Genomic DNA, 17285 nt, shown 5'->3' with positions numbered 1-17285 from the left:
TGGGGATAGGAAGGAACTGCTTGTGTCTGCTGTTTCATTAGCCTCCAGGGTGCAATTTGTGATTGTGAATATCACATGCCCTGAGTGACAGACGGAATGCATGGGGTGCTACTACTTGTACTTCCCAGTTCTTGTCCCAAGATGAGTTTCGCATGGAGGTCATGTGGCTCCTGGGTGGGTTAGGAGCAAGTCCCTTTGTGTCTTGGTACCTTGTCTGTAAAATAGGAATAGTGCTTCCTTACCCTCAAGGGGCAAAGGAAATGTAAAATCAGCTAGTGACAGTGAAGCACTCACCTACTGACTCCTGAAGACAAGTGTGGTGGCCAGGCAGGGCATCCTTCACATCTCTCCTTACCTGTCCCTTAGGATGCTGGATGTGCTAGAGTTAGGAACATCTCCAAGAGAGGAAGCCTCTCAAACCTGAAGTGTTTTTATGGAACTTTCAGAGACAGAGTTAGGAGATTTCACTCAACAAACTGAAGTTTCCCTGTCCCTCAAAAGTCCGTGTGCATTACAGCAATCCCTTCTGATAGGTGACAGCTGCCGGCACTCAGCAGGACAGGCAGTTAATCTTGGGCGTTCTGCATGGGAAGGCAATGAGCTAGCAACCTGTGTCAGGAGTTAGCCATGTGTAACATGATGTAGTGGCAGAGTACAGTGGCAGGGGGGAGAGTGTAGACTGGAGATGCAGGCTTCTTGCTGCCTTTGCTCTAAGTGTCACTGTGGGAATGTTGTGTGGCTTCTTTGCATTTTCATTTTGGCGTCTATAGAATCAGCCAATTAGTGCATACATTCAACATCTATATTGTATCATTGCACCTGCTTGCCTCCTTTACACTCATCTGTGATCTGGTAAAAAAGTCATTATCTAAATGCTAAGTGGCATAATGTGGTACAGCAATATGGAGAAGATAAAAATCACTGCTACTTGGTGGGATAAGGGCTGCCATAACATCCCCAGTGCTCATTTTTGGCACTGCTGTTCCAAGTGAAACCCTTTGCTTTTCAGCTAGACTGATGCATTCAGTGCTGTGAGTCTTACCTGGGGCTCTTCTCTTTTACTACAGCCGTCTCCAACCTGGATGCGGAGAGCAAACTGAGTGTTTATTACCGGGCACCTTGGCATCAGCAAAGAAATATCTTCCTCCCCTCCACCAGACCTCCGTGTGTGGAGGAGCTGCACCACCACGCCAAGCAGCACCTTCGAGCCCTGCGCAGAGGTAGGTATTGCTACATGCATGCCCTCCAGGCAGCATAGAAGGGCTCAAGCACCATGCTTCCCTGAGAATATAGCACTTGGTTTGAGAACTAAGGTGAAGAAGTTTTGTCACCTACAGAAGGCTCATGTCCTCTTTGGCTTGTTTATGATTACCGGAGGAGTTCTGAAATGAACTTTTTACTCTTCCATTTTATATTCTTAAATTCTGTTGAAATAAATATTTCTGCATTGCAAGTATGAATTATTTGTTTCACTGACAAAGGATGGGGAACTGAGTGTTTTAACAGGGCCGCTATCTCCTGCTAACCACATGCTAAACAGTATCCCAGGATAGATACAATTTAACTTTCCAGGGGCTAAACCTGGAGTCTAGTAGTATGAGAGAGTCTCCACAGAATCTGAGCTGCCTGCATGGGGCTTGTAAGCTCAATATGGGGCCTGGAGGAGGGCTGCATCCTTTCTGGGTAGCAGCTGAGCACCTATAGAGAGGGAGGGGAATCCCTGTCATAAAGGTGATTTGCTGAGCGAAACCAGTGGAAGGCAAAAGATGGGAAAAGTCTGGCTTTCTCCTGCAGTCTAACTGAGGGAAAATTCCCAACTGGAGGCAGACAGCTGTACCTTTTTTCTGTAGCATAAGAAAGGAGAAAATCCACGCAGGTCACTTTTTAAATGTTCTTCTGCAGATTCCCTTGTTGGAAATGTTTTGCACAAGCAGCTGTCATTGCCTTGTCCATGTATCATTGTTACTGGGTTATAATAATAATTACTGGGATCTGTGAAGCATCTGTTAGCTGGATGAAATGTTCCAACTAATTCTCACACATGAACTTTTCCACAGAGTTTAGCTCAGTACCATCCTGAAGGTGCAGCATGTCTTCACAGCACTGCAAAGAGCAATAAAGCAGGACTGCAGTGCTCAAATAGAACAGGGGTGAGCTTTTCTCTCCGCAGCAGCTCAGCTTTGCAGTCGTCCCAGCATCAGGCTGATCTCTGCCTGCCATCTGGTGGGCAACAGAAAGCCTGACATTGGTGTGAAGGCAGTGGCCGAAAATGCCTCTTTGCTTCAAAGCAGCTCTTTTGAGCAGCTGCCCATCCTGCCTGTCTAAGGCAGATGTGCAGGTTTAGCAGGCAGCTTGTCATGCTGCTCTGTTTTATTTTCTAAATAATTACACTTACCGGAATGAAATTGTAATCTGAACTTTAACCTGAATATATTTATTGTCTCTGTTCTATTTCTTCTGTTAGAGTTTTGCAATCTCTTTATTTAACCAGGAGTAATTCTAACTAAACGTTAGATCAGGAGACCAGCTACGGTTGGCTGGACCATAGCTATATGAATGAGGTGAATACATCATCCCCTTCCAGCAGCACTCTGTGCAAACACTGATTACCTTTCACCTAACTTTCACCTAAAATTAGAGGTAGGAAATCCATAAGCATTCCCCCATTCACATGAAAAATTTTAGAGACTTGGAACTGATGCTCAAAGAAAGATGGATATTGTGAGCCCATAATGGAAGAAGATTCCTCTGGGCCAGGAATAGAGTGACTGTGACTTTTTCAGGATGGACTCCTCCACGCTGGGCCACAGAATTGCTTCATGATGTCAAGAAAGGGAAGGAAGAACTACCTGAGGCTATGTTTCCTTCCTTCTCCTCAGAAGTTATATTTTCTAGGGCTAGAATGCAGATGTTCACATCTTGACATTCCAAAGCAACAGGAGCTACAGGTTCTCACTGGGAATCAGGCTTTGCATCCCAAGCACTTAGAAGTCAGCTCATTTATCACTTGAAATTAAAGGTATAAAGTCCTCTTCAGTGTGAGTTCAGCTTCCAAGCTCAAGACGGGTGCCTAAGGGTAAGAAATCAGGCAATGGTGGTAGGAGACACACATGGATGAGCAAGGATCTCATGGAAAATCTCGAATGGAAAAAGAAGATCTACAGAATATGGAAATGGGATCCGGCTACATGGGAGGAGTATAGGAACACTGTCAGAGCAGGCAAGGATGCAACAAGGAAGACTTAAGAGAAGGAAGGTCAAGAACAAGAAAGGCTTCCTTAAGTATATAAATAGCAAAAAGAAGACTACAGAAAACTTGGGCCCGCTGCTGAATGAGGTAGGAGCCCTGGTAATAGAGGACACTGAGATGGCAGAGTTACTGAACACCTTTTTTGCTTCAGTCTTTACTGCTAAGGTGAGAGTCTGGTCAAGGAGGATCTGGTCAGAGGTGATCTAGGGAAACTCAACTCACACAGGTCCATGGGCCCCGGATGGAATACAGCCATGTGTGCTGAGGGAGCTCATGGAAGCGATGATGCCAGGCTGCTCTCTTTTCATCTTTGAAAGGTCGTGGAGAATGGCAAAGGTTCCTGAGGACTGGAGGAAAGGCAGTGTCACTGCAGTCTTCAAAAAGAGCAAGAAGGACTAGCCAGGAAACTACAGGCCAGTCATCCTCACCCCCATTTCTGAGAAGGTGATGGAAGAGCTTATTCAGGATACAATCTCAAAGCAAGTAGAAGAAAAGAAAGTTATCAGGAGTAGTTAGCATGGATTCACCAAAGGGAAATCATGTTTGACTAACCTTCTATGACATGACAGTCTGGGTAGAAGAGGAGAGAGCAGTGGGTGCTGTCTACCTTGACTTCAGCAAGGCTTTTGACACTGCCTCCCATAGCATCCTGGTAGGTAAGCTTAGGAAGCGTGGGATAGATAAATCAATAGTCAGGTGGATTGAGAACCGACTCACTAGCAAAGCTCAGAGGGTTGTGATCAGTGGCATAGAGTCTGGTTGGAGGCCTGGTGTTCCCAGGGATTGTTACAGGGTCTGATCTTGTTTAACGTCTTCATCAGTGACCCAGATGATGGGATAGACTTCACTCTCATCAAGTTTGCTGATGGTACAGAGCTGGGAGGAGTGATGGAGTGACTGACACACCACAAGGAAGTGCTGTCATTCAACAACACCTAGATTCCCTGGAGAGGGGGGTTCAACATGGGCAAGTACAGAGTCCTGAACCTGGGGAAGAATAACCACATGCATCACTACAGGTTAGGGGATGACCTGCTGGAAAGGAACTCTGCAGAGAAGGATGTGGGTATCTGGTGGGCAACAGGGTGACCATGAGTGAGCAGTGTGCCCTCATGACCGTGAAGGCCAATGGTATGTTGGGATGCATTGAAAGGAGAGTGGCCTGTAGGTCAAGGAACATGATCCTCCCCCTCTACTCTGGTAGGCCATATCTGGAGTGCTATGTCCTGTTCTATGTCTTACTATGAAAGACAGAGAATTTCTGGAGAGTCCAGTGGAGTCCACACTGATGAGGGTCCCTGGAGCCCTCCTTATGAGGGAGGGCTGAGAGACCTGGGGTTGTTATTCCTAGAGAAGACTGAGGGGGAATCTTATCCATGCTTATAAATTTCTGAAGGGTGGGAGTCTTGTGTATGGAGCCACACTCTTTCCAGAAGTGCTCAGCAACAGAATACGGGGCAATAGGCACAAACTGGAATTTTTCCATACAAAAATAAGGAAGAACTTCTTCACTGTGAGGGTGACAGAGAACTGGAACAGGCTGCCCAGAGAGGTTGTGAAGTCACCTTCTCTGGAGATATTCCAAACCTGCCTGGACACTTTTCTTTACAACCTACTGTAGGGAACATGCTTTAGCACAGAGATGGACTAGATGATCTCAGGGGTCTTTTCCAGTCCCTGTGATTCTGTCATTCCGTGTGATTCTGTAATGCTGGGTGTATAGGCAGTGCTCTTCAAGGGGCTGGGAGTCCACTAAGTGCTTCTCCCCGTCATCTTCATTGAGGATTATCAGTAGTGTTTGCTGGAGAAGAGGAAGAACTTCAGCTTTGGAGTTCATGTTCTTTTCATAGCTCTGTTGCACAGTTAGTAGAGACGTTTATGTTTTTAGTGCTCTGAAAAACTCACGTTCTCTTTATTCTCCTCCAAAACAGAACATCGAAGTCGAGCTGATAACAGAGAGCAAAAAGTCCAAGGGCCCATCTCTGTGGTGGCTCCCCCCTTTCCTCCCTTCCCTGCAGTCTGCAGTCAGAAGAGACAAGCGATAAAGGACCGGCACTTTCTACCAGTAAGTCTTTCTTCTATGCTATAGATATCCCACACAAACATTTTATTAGCATTGTGGGACCTAGATATGACACTGCTTAAGAAGTGTTCCCCAGGCATGTGTAGGCACAACATTGCTGGTCTTAGCAGTTCACCCATAACATGGATCAGGTAGCAGCTTCCAGCAGCCAGCCGCAGGGTGGAAGTTTCCACTGAGAAACCTTACATTTCACATAAGGCCAGCATACATACACACTTGTTCAGATGCTTCTCCACAGCTCTTCATGTTCTCTGCTCCTGCCTTGGGCAACACTTCCTGAACTCTCCTGTCATTTTAGGAAGCGCTGTAATTTCAGCCCTGAAATTGTCATTACCAGTAGCCAAGAGCTCATGGGCTTTGAGGACCAGCAGGAGGCTTGCACGGGTGCAGAGAGGCTCAGCAGCACCTCTCTATATGAACTAGTTTTCATGCTTCTGTGGGCAGTGGTACTTCTGTATGTCTGGGTGCTTGACCTGCAGAAGTGTGATACTGCTACATTCTGTGTTAGGCTAAGAGGTAGTGCATTCCTCAAACCTGCTGAAACTCAGTGGGTCATACCTGGGTTGTCTTGTAATTGATGTGTCTGCCTGATGCCAGCCCTCAGTGTAGGGACAGATCTATGTGTGCAGACATAGGGACAATGGCATCTACAGAGATATCACAGCCACGAGGACATTATAGATGTAGACTGGATTGTCACCAACTGAACTTAGAAATCCAGGTACATTCACCCTAATCCATTCTATTAAGCACATGGAAATACTGTAATGTTAAAGAAGTCACAATGTAAAGCACCTGCCCAGGAACCAAAACTTGAGCTAATCAGTCCAGAGAGTTCTGTTTCTCATTTTAAAGCATGAAATGCATAATAAGGTTTCAATTAATTTGACTATTCTGACTTTTTGACTGTCTACCTGGAGAATTTCAAGGACAGCATCACTATCACTGCAGGCTTTGAACTGGCTAAATTTGCAGGCCCCGTGAGTCAAATGAAAGAAGATTTTCTAATGCTAATGGACAGAATTGAAAAGGAAGACTTAAAGGAGAAACAGGCATACATTCTTTTGCTTTGTAAGTCATCATCAAAGCTAGTGCTGTTACAGGGTCATTGAAAGGTAAGGGAGAGGTGACCCCACATCAAGGATCAGAATTAGTTACAGATAATAGTTTGGACAATATACTGAGCATAAAGCTCTCTTAGTTAGTATCAGATGGAGAACAAGTCATGTTTTTTGAAGTTGCATACTCAGTGTTGAAAGGCCTGAATCTTTTCTGTGTTTGGAACCAGTGCGTTTTAGACATTGCTTCCATCTGTGTAACACAAAATAATAATAAATAGTGAGCAACCCTCTGAGTCCTGTATTAGATGGCAGAATTAAGTCATGCTGAATGCAGATGTCTTGGCTTTATCAGCAAGGCCACTTCTTTCTTTTCAAGAGGGGAAACATTATGCTTTGTGCCCACCCATACTGGGGCTTATTTTGGAAGTCAACCAGATTTGATGGTCCCCGAAGGAGGAACAAACAAGTGCTGACTTGGAGGTTGTAGTCCTATGGGTTTCAAGGCATCTGGAAATGTTCTACTTTGAGAAACGCAAATATTCCAAAGCCAGAATATTTCAGAGTGCCTTGACTCACTTCTTAGAGAACTCCTTGTTCATGGGGCAACTCTAGGCAGAATAAGGCAAGATGGAACTGCACGTGAATGCTCTGTCTGGGAGAAGGTCGATCAGAGATTTTTACAAGATACTGCAACAATGAATAACTAATTGATATTGTGCCAACCCTTATGACTTAATGACATCATTACAAGAGAAAATTGAGTGTGCTGTTATTGGCTAACCTGCCCTTTTCTGCATAAGCTTTTTGGCATCTGCAAATGTGTATATGCTTCAGGGGCTGCTGGAAGTGTTTGATATCTGATGCCAGTTGATTGTATCATCTGTTCGTCAATGAACCAAAGATGTTTAAGTCCCACAGGAATTCTTACGTGTGGCACAGCAGTCTATTCTGTATTCCACTTTTCTGATGCATTGGGAGGTGTTGGTAAAAGAATCGCTAAATGAGAGGAGAGTAGACCCCCCTTTCTATGTTTCTTAGAAATTAGGAAGGTGGTCAACAAGAAGCTGGGAAATGTTTAAGCTACAGAGTTTGACTTTTCCAAACTGTGCATCTGCATTAAACGTGTACATTGAAACACTGAAGTAAGTGGCTTGACTTTGAGTAATGTTCATTTACCACTGTGAGAACTGTGAGGTCTATCAGTACTAAAAGCTACCGAGTAACAGATTGCCCACGTCTGAGACCAGCTGAGGTTTCCAAATTGTTATATTTTGTCGTCTCTTTTTATTGCTGCCAATTAAGCATCAATGTGCTTTTCCAAAGATCTTGCATATTGCTTAGTAAACTTAGAGAATATTAACTTTATTTGGTGAAGATTCACTTCTAAGCATAGCTAGCTGTTTTTGTCTGTAGGAAGGTGCCAAAGTCAGTCCCACAAATTCCGAGAAAGACCAAATGAATTAAAAGTCCAAAAGTGACTGATGATGGCAGGTAAAGGTGTCTGGAAGGCCATTTTGAACTACTCCACCATAAGATGAGGTTGTCATGAAGCAGCAGAGAACTAGAAACAATGGTGTTCTAGGATTTTTTTGTGTCCCAGGATCTTCTGTGTCCCTGGCAGGATGTGTTTACAGTGTGTTTTATTGTAGCATATTCTTGTTAGTGGAACTGCTCTGATTTCTCTGATGAAAGATCCATTTAGGCCAGACACCAAAAGGGGATCCTTCAGAAAGGTGTGTAAGAAAGGGGCATGATTTATGCCACTTCTTGTCCCATGATATATCCTTGCAGTTTTGTGCAGAAATTGGTTAGAGAGCTGCTGAGCCAGAGATGAAACACAGAATAAGAGCCACCAAGGAACAACAGGTCTGCATTGATTTTGAGACTTGCTTAATCCCCTTTCATATTTACACCTTTGGCCTCAACAGCACTGCTGTGACAGTGACTTTAACAATCGGTATGAAAATACATCTTTTGCTTGTTTCAAACTCGATGCCTCATAATTCCATTGCATCCCTACTAATTTTTAGAGTACAAGAAACAGTGAGCACTGTCTCCCTTCTTACTTTCTCCATGCCCCCCCTGTTTTTCTCAGGCATGATTTTACTTCCCTATTCATCCCAGGCATTCATTTTTCAAGCTAAAAACCCCTGACTTGATTAGTCTCACTCCACACAGAGCAGCGGTACAACCAGACAAATTTGTAAGCATCATTCATTCAGGCATTTTTGCCAATGCGGGTGGGGTGGGTGGAAAAAAAAAAAGAGGAAAGTACAATGAAGGTACAGACTTAGGAAAATGAGGGAAATATTCCTTACGCACGTTCCCATGACAACCCTGCCTGTAGTGCTGCAGAGTGTGAAGATGCTGTGTCATTCCAGCTGCATTTTCAGACTCTCTTTCATATTCTCCACAGTTGTTGTTTTTTTTTTTTTCCTTTCTCTGTTTTCACTAAGCGTGTCTCCAAAATCTCAGTATTCCAAATCAGAGTGCAGGTGCTATGGGACCACAATTTCTCCAACCCCCCGTGGCACAGCTGATATAATAACATAAGGAAGATCAAGCAAGGAACCTGCAGTGTTTGGGAATTCACACTCACAGTTGCACAATGTGCAGTGTCATAATTACACTCTGAGCAGAAATCTGAAGACAAGAAGCAGGGGGTCATCTTCTAGTCAGGTTTGGCCTCTCTCTGAGACATCATCCAGACCAAATGTGAAAAGAAAATGACACACAGGATAATTTATTCCATCGCCTTGCCATATAAAAGTAATACCTGTGGTCTGCCTTAGGATGCTCTGTGCAGCACACAACTGCTTGTACAAACTTTCACACACTTCCTGTGCTGAAGCTCTATGAAGCCTCAACAAAAAATAACAGAGTTAAGAGCCAGGCACAAGTTGCACTACATAATTTCAGTGTGCAAATCCTGCCTGTAGCTGTTAGAAATGAAAACCACCAGACTCCTCTACTCAGCTCTTGTGGGGCCCCATCTGGAGTACTGTGTCCAGGCCTGTGGATGCCCCATCCCTGGAGGCATTCAAGGCCAGGCCAGATGTGGCTCTGGGCAGCCTGGTCTGGTGGTTGGCGACCCTGCACATAGCAGGGGGGTTGAAACTACGTGATCATTGTGGTCCTTTTCAACCCAGGCCGTTCTATGATTCTATGACCTTATTAATCAGAATGAACTTGCATAGCCCTGTTTGTGCAATGAGTGTAATACCTACTACCCTGTATGGTAGGATTATTGTTTTGTACATACATCTGCTGGGATGCCATGTGTGGCATGACTTCTGTCAGAAAGCACATCTTATTTTTGTCATTACCTTGTCAAAACATTGGAGCGGCGCATTAATCATTAACAGATTGTCAGCGCTTTAACAGATCGTATTTTGTAGAGCTTCAAATAAAATGAAACACCCACAAGCAGATAAAACAAAAACTGAGGAAAATGAATCATAGGGAAATGCTGAGAGCGGGCAGGTGAGCGGAGTTGTGTTTTGCAGCAAAAATAGCACAGTCAGAAGTATTTCTTGTTTTCAGCTGACTGCCTAACAAAGATGCTCTGTAGGTACGAATGTTAATTTCTAATTGAGCAGCTGGCTTTGCTCTGAAAGCACTGGAAAGCTGCTAATCTTTTATTAGCATTTCTTCGCCTTTTATCAGGCCTTTAATTTTTCCACCATATAAATCAGCACCATTTCCTTGAGCTCCTTTGAGTTACTTAAGCAGCAGGTTTTCTGTTCTACAGGAGAGAAAGGGAAAAAGGGAGGGAAGGAGCTTGCACCAAAGTCCAAAGAAGGAGTTGGGAGCAGGCTCATGTGAATGTGGGACTGAACAGCAGTTCCCATTTGCTCTGCCCTTGCCAGTATGGGAATGGCTGCTTTCAGATGTGAAGTCTAGACGTACTGTTAATGACTACATCTGATTTCTATGCTCACTTAGGTTGTAAGCATCCTGCATGCGTTTTGTCCGCTGCTGGAAGTGAACCATATATGAAGCTTGGCAACACTGAAGCTGTATTCTAATACACTGCCCACGTTATTCATCCTAGCAAGGCAGTATGCACCACTCAGTGCTGTAGAAGCTGAAGGTCATACGTAATATTGATCCCTTATGCTTATTGTTGGCTGTTACTTATGGAAAGTGGGAGTAAGAAATTATCCTTAGGGGAACAGAGCAGTGCTGTCAGCCACCCAGGTTTTGCCTGCACCTCCAGCACCAGGCACTGCTGCTGCACGGGCTGTGACTCAGCTGCCAGCATTTCCTAAAGAGAACACACTGCCTACATGGTCACAGCAGTGCTGAGGGGGCGGGGGAGGAATTACCTCAGCCACAAATGAATTAGAGAAGCCTATTGAGGATAAATGTGTACGGCTCTTGACAAGACTTTTGCATTCTCACAACAGCTTTATTATCTGAACAGAAATTAGCCTTTTTTTCCAGGTTTTATACTTTTCACTCCACCACTGTGCAGTGCCCAAAATGTCCTGTGCACTAGCTTTGAAATCCCAGTATGTACTGTAACACTGTCACTATCAGGTAGGCAGGCCAGGTACATGATCTAACACACACAGTGCTTCCTAAAGCAGTCCTCCTTTTTATCTTGAAGATCCTGGACAGCAGGCATCTTGAAGTGGCACCTCAAAGCTTTGGAAGATGTAAAGCAAGTGGAATTAAGTGGCATTTTTGTGTGGCATTGGCCCATTCTTTTCCTCCTCCTGATCCCAGCTGTGGAGGAAGAAATAGGACAGACCCATAAATTACCAGGCTGGCATGTTTGTGACTGTCAAATTGCTTCTTTGCCACTGCGCTGATGGTATGTAAGGTTTTCATTAGCTAAAAGGGCAATGCATGTATCCCAGCTTAGGTATCTGCAAGTACAACTAGGCTCCTCTTAAAAGCAGTGGGACGAATGTTTGTGAGTGATGCATCTCATCCCAAGTACTGAAGAAAGGTTAAGCTGAACTACTCTGCAGCAGTGCTGCTTTCTGTTTCCCTATAGGGAAAGCATGGCAGTGATCTCAGGCCTGGACATCTTCATGATTTTGTTGCAGTGCACAGAAAACAAAGACTTTCACACTGAAGAGCTGTTGAGCAGTGAGAAATCAGATCACGTGCATATGAAACCAAGATTTTTACTACAGAGCAGTTTCAGGATCACACCGTCACCTCTGCAACTGCATGATGGGATAGCTCAGAAAATAGAGATGCTCGCATTTGTCAGTGACTGCAGAATAAATCCCTATTCAAACAATTACACACCAGTTTGGTTTCAAAGCAATCTTAGCCCATTAAAGAAAAAATGCCTATTTAAAGTATTCTGGCTTTGTGTTTAACAGATTGATTATCACCATTGCTGTTTGCCAAGCACACCCACACAAAAGAAATTCACTTCGAAAACTGCCTAATGGCAGATTTGCCCATCAGACCAGAACAGCTTTGGGTGTATAATAATAATTTCTTGCTTAATTATGTGTTCACCAAGACATTTAGAGATATTCTGGTCTTGTGAGTGAATGAGAACATTTGAGAAGAAGCAGTTTGCTCCCTCCCCAAGCACAGAGGCATTGAAACACCGAGGCTGTTGCATGGCACTGTGCTCAGCTGCCCGGCGGTGGGCAGCATACAGTGTCAGTCAGTAGGTAGGTGACCTTAGGACCGCTTGGTCAGATCACAGTGGAAGGTCACACTGCTGTGATGGCAGGAGCTTGTTCCTGTGACTGGAAGAAGGGACACTAGTAAGTCAGCCTTTGCCTTTCCCATTTTTGGTGTTTCTCCATGTAAAGTCTCCATCCCAGAAGTTTGCCCTGCAGTGCTTAAGAGACCTGAGACTTCAGCACATCAGGGCAAGTCCGTGGGTATGTGTAACCAGGGAGTGTTTCCTTGGAGGAGTCAGGAAGGCAGAGGAACATACAGGAAGGTAGAAAAACCCTGCATGAACGGGACACAGATTGTCAGCCATTGTTTGTGTCTGCTGTAGCCTGTAGCTACCCTCTCTAAGGCCAAAGCCAAGCTCCTGCTGCTTCTACCACAGCCGCTTGCCCTTAGCAGCCTGTGGAGCAGGACATCCCTATTCATTTCCTCCTTTTTGTGTGCTCACTGGGACTCTTCTGGGCCCTTATGGTACTTATGTAAGGTGTAAAAGATTTTCATATTCTGAACTCTTGTCACCTTAGCAGCGCTGATCTCCATGCATCTCAGCTCTCCCCAGGGAGCTCTGACACCCTCCAAGGGGAAGGTGAATTTCAGAACATGACCCTTTTAGCTGTGGTAAAAAAGCAGGTAACTTAAAGCAAGTAACTGAAAACTCAGCAGAAAGATCAAGGAAAAATAAATCTTGTCAATCTGAAGAGCAAACTTAGCTAGTTGACGTATTCAATATCCCCACACCTTTTCTTGCTCAAGCAAAAGTGTTCATCCCACAATAAGGGCATTTTCCCAGCTTAGGAGAAATGGTTTTGCAGAGGTCTGGAGGACCTGCTGGAAATGTCTGCTGGAAACAGTCCTCTTTTGATTTTCTCTTTTTGCTCTGCTATAGGACTTACGGGCCACACATTTGGAAGCTTCGCTTGGCTTTAGTCACACACACAGGACTGGGGTAAAGCGACAGGTGTTGGAATCTAGCAAGGAGATAGGATGAGTCACACAGTTTACAGAAGACATTAGTGAACAATGTATTTGTTAAATCATCCTCAGGACCAGCGTTATTTATATCCATAGCTTATAAACACCTCAGGCAAGAAAAGTCCCTGATATTACAAAATAGATCATTTGTAGTATAATTGGAGAAGCGCTTTGCATTGCTCCAGCTTCAGGCAGTACTCAGTTTGAGTTCCCCGGATCAATACAAGGCATTCTTAGGGCAATTTAAGTATGTCTGTGCAAGGAGTTTGGACCAATTTCACTACAGTTTCGTCTGATCCGATTAAGTGAAATCAGCGTAGACTTCACATGGATCCAAACAACTCCGTAGGCATACCTGAGTGAGGTGGGGCGCATTTGTGGAGCAGCGTGAGCTGGAAATGGAGGTGGAAATGTCAGGGTGTTTTTTGCCTCTGACACTAGTTTAATCCAGACAAAAATAATGTGCTTTTACCAGAAACGCTCTGTGCATGTTTTTAATTTGATTTTTTTTTTCTTTTTTTACGTTTCACACTTATAGTTTAACAGCACCCGTTCGCCCTCCCCAGTTGAGTGTTGCCACATGACCCCATGGAGTAGAAAGGTACTGGAAAAACAAGCAATCCTCTGCTGACAGCCCTGTCTCACTCACTCTTCTCCCTTCCAGATCCTCACCCTGCCTCTTGCTTGCTTTTCACTCGCTAACTCTACTGCTCTAAAAGATGCCTCTTCTGTTTCTCATGTCAGTAGGGCACAATAACGACAGCTTTTCCCTCCTTTATTCTTCACCTCAGAATGGTTTCAGGACCTCATGGCCCCAAAGCCACCTCTTGTATTCAATTGCCCCATTAAAGACCTGGAGCAAGGCAGAGCCTCTATCATTAGTGACTGCATTTCCTTTTCTCGCAGTGTTATTGCCCAACTGCCCTTTTTCTCTTCTTTATTTATTATTATTATTTATTATTATTATTATTTTTCTTTCCCAACAGTAAGGGATCCTTTGAGCAGTACCAGGGCATTTGCTCCCTGGGCACCCTGCATTGCTGCCCTGTGCTAAAGAGGAGCTCTGGCAGCGGGAGCCGGCGGTGGGGTCACCTCACCCGCTTTGTCCCCGCTCCATTGTTATCCTGGCAGAGCCGGCAGCCAGTGCTGCCTCCGTGTCTGCTGTGTGTGGGCAGCCTTTGGGGTTTTGTGGGCTTTTATTTTTTTCTTTTTTTTTTTTTTTTCTCCTTTTTTGCATGCATCAAACTTTTGGGGAGGGGGGAGTTACCTAGGAAACAAAGTCCTTTGTGCTGGAAGTTTATATGAGCCATTCACGTCTGCCTGGGATCGGCACAAAAGCTGCAGAGAGAAAGAAGGCTGTGATGTTTTCCTAAAACCCAACGTGGGAAAGCAGGGTTTTCCGCGGGCGGGAGGAGGACCTGGGGGTGCTGTCGGCGGGTAAGGCCGGCCAGGTAAGTGAGTGTCCTCCCGCACCCTGCCTTAGGTTATGGAATGCTTTTAGGGCTGCTGCCTGGAGCTGGAGGCAGCTCATTCCTTGGGCTGTATGTGGATCCAGGGAGGGATGGCAGAGCTACAAAGGCAGTGTCATCCTGCTGCCCGCTGGACATTGCCAGGCTGGGGAGCGCAGCGTTTTGTCTTCGCCAGAAATCACCACAAACTGGAGACTGAAGCACAAACGGAAGTCATAAGGGAGAAGCTGGGTAGGCAGCAGCTGGGGATGCAGGAGAAGAGCAGCTGAGGAGGCTTTGCTCTTCATACAGAATAAAGAGGCAGAGTCACTTCCCAGGCTGGGGGAAGAGTTGTCACGGCTCCTGGAAGTGTTCTCATGGAGAAAGGGGGGGAGGGGATGGAGAATTGGGCAGAAAAAGGTGTTTCTTCCATGTATTTCTCCAAAACAATGTCTTTTTTATTATTATTTTTACAAAGCAAATACAAAACGGGTTTGTAGCTAGTGCCACGTAACAGTGTGATTAATCTGTCTGTTGTAGGCAGCATTACAGCAGCTTTGCAGGACAAGGTGCTGCTGAGGGACTTGTTATTGCTTCAGAAGGAGAACAAAGCATCTGTGTCTCTTCCACACAGTTTACTTTCCTCTCTGTTTCTTTACCTTCTGTATCTGGTGCTTCTCTTAGCACGCTGTAAAAATGTGCATGGTTTCTAAACAACACTTGGAATTTCTTCTGGTGGCGGCCCATCTCCTTTGGCCGGTGTCCTCCTGACCTTGGTGCTGCTAACACCTGCCGCTTTCCGCTGGATTTCTGTAACTTATTTTCTGCTTGTGGCCATAGTTTGTAAAAATGAATTGCAAGTGATTTCTTGGAGCAAGGATGGTTCTCTATTAAGGCATCGGGCCTTTCAGTGCCTGTCCTCAGACAAATGTGTACAAAGGGCTGGTCCTCACGGGCAACCAGCAGAGCGGTACGTTCAAAAGGGTGCACGAGATATCTGTCTTCTATGAGCGGTGTGTGATTTCAGCCTGTACTGTGTGACTTACTGAGAGCAGCTTGCCATTGCAGCCTGTAAGTGATTGCTGATCTGTGTGCCTGCTTTGTTTCAACAGTAGCCTCACGTGCCTGAGCGGTAGACACTGATTTTGAATGTATTCATTTGCAGTCCCATCCACCAGAGGACGAAGATACAGATGTCATGCTAGGGCAGAGGCCGAAAAATCCAATACATAATATCCCTTCTACACTGGATAAACAAACCAATTGGAGTAAAGCACTACCTCTCCCAACTCCAGAGGAGAAAATGAAACAAGATGCCCAAGTGATTTCTTCTTGCATTATCCCCATCAATGTCACTGGTACAAATCTCTTCTATTTCTTTTTGTATTTATTGCATGGTTTGAGGGAGGTCAAGTACTTATTCTGTTTAATTTGTTTGAAGTCACTGGCTTTTACAGTCTGTAGACAAAGACCTAGCCTGAGGGTTAGTTGCTGGAGGACAGTGGGCTAAATCCATCCTACATGCATGTCCGCTGAAGTCACTGAAGCTGCATCTAGGATTAATTTGGCCCGTACTTTGAGTCATGCTGTACAGCGTAATGTAACACTGGTTCCCTGCATAAACAGTGTACTTTTGTTGTGTATATAACCTGCAGCCTGTATTCACAAAGACCTCAAGTAGCTTTCTGAATGTAGCTAACTGAAATAATGCAGAAAGCCACAGAAATTAATCATATGATTATCATGTGTAGCAGAAGAGAAACTAGAGAATATAGGCTACTATTTGCAGTGCTTTAAACATGCAAGTCATTATCTGTGTAGCATGTAAACCATCGCTCTGAGATCTCTTTACATGCAGCTATGCTGAAGGTATAGTAATGGCATTTTCTTGTATTTATGTAACATTTGAATGCATTTTACTAGATTTATTTGAAGAAGAATCTGTTTATGTAAGCACCAGCTTTATCATTGACTAAATGTGACAGATGACTTGTTTCCAGAATCAAAAATCAGGTTGTTTTTCTCTTTCTCTTTTTCTCTTTCTCTCCTTCCAGAGGGCTATGGTAAAAATAAGGTTTATCTGAATTTTCCTCAATTATTAATTTGCACCAAGGTTTGATTAATGTAAGAGCAGAAAGTGAGCTGACTTTTCCCCACTTACAGACTTTTAAATAAGCGATCAGGAAGAAAAGCAGGGAGCTTTCAGCTAGCCTCATACAGCATACTGATATTTTATAGTGTTTTTCCAGAAGCTGGGGGATGTTGGGGAAGTCACATCACTTTGCTCCCACTTGTGTCTCTCCATAGCTCCCAGCCTTCCTGCAGGACAGGCTGCCCAGTCACCTATGGTGCCAGGAGGGCTGCACGCCCCAGCATGGCCCCAGTTCCAGCCGAGGGGCTTGGGTCTGGCTGCTTGCTATACAGCCTTCAGGTGGCATCTGTCCTGCACTGCCATGTGCCAGGTGATTCCTGTTGGTGACACTCCTGGTCCCCCTCTGCCCTGGACAGTGAAGATGTCTGTGAGCACTGCTGTCCAGGGAGGTGGCAGCCAGGAGCCACAGAGGGAAGCTGTGGGGACAGCATAGGGTCAGGCCACCTGCCAGCAGAGCAACCTGAATGGTCTGTGTGGTGAAGGCTGGGCACTCCCAATGGACATCCCTGAAGAAAGAAGTAAGCGTTGTGGTACGTTTCCACAATGCATTAGTGTGACACTCCTCATATGTAGCACATAGGACCCTTAGTATGTAGGCTTTTCATCAACACTATTGTCACACAATGTAGTTCAGAGGAGAAATACAGCAGTAGACCAATGGGAC

General features: G+C 44.9%; 1 protein-coding gene across 4 annotated transcripts in view; it reads left to right on the top strand.

Annotated features, from left to right (window-relative positions):
• Nucleotides 1–17285, top strand: part of NHS (NHS actin remodeling regulator) — a 248735-nt gene that overhangs the window by 219775 nt on the left and 11675 nt on the right. For 2 of the 4 annotated variants that reach the window (XM_072333650.1, XM_072333660.1), the window contains exons 2-4: nucleotides 1068–1220; nucleotides 5182–5315; nucleotides 15635–15827. In XM_072333650.1, the coding sequence (XP_072189751.1) occupies nucleotides 1068–1220; nucleotides 5182–5315; nucleotides 15635–15827 (480 nt within the window). Of the gene's footprint in view, nucleotides 1–1067; nucleotides 1221–5181; nucleotides 5316–13559; nucleotides 13623–14316; nucleotides 14473–15634; nucleotides 15828–17285 lie in introns of those variants that run through there. The other 2 variants (XM_072333642.1, XM_072333669.1) reach the window with 2 other exon arrangements.

This window comes from Excalfactoria chinensis, chromosome 1, assembly GCF_039878825.1.
Source record: "Excalfactoria chinensis isolate bCotChi1 chromosome 1, bCotChi1.hap2, whole genome shotgun sequence".
In the NCBI taxonomy this organism is placed as follows: Eukaryota; Metazoa; Chordata; class Aves; order Galliformes; family Phasianidae; genus Excalfactoria; species Excalfactoria chinensis.
This window is presented reverse-complemented; position numbering and strand designations above follow the sequence as displayed.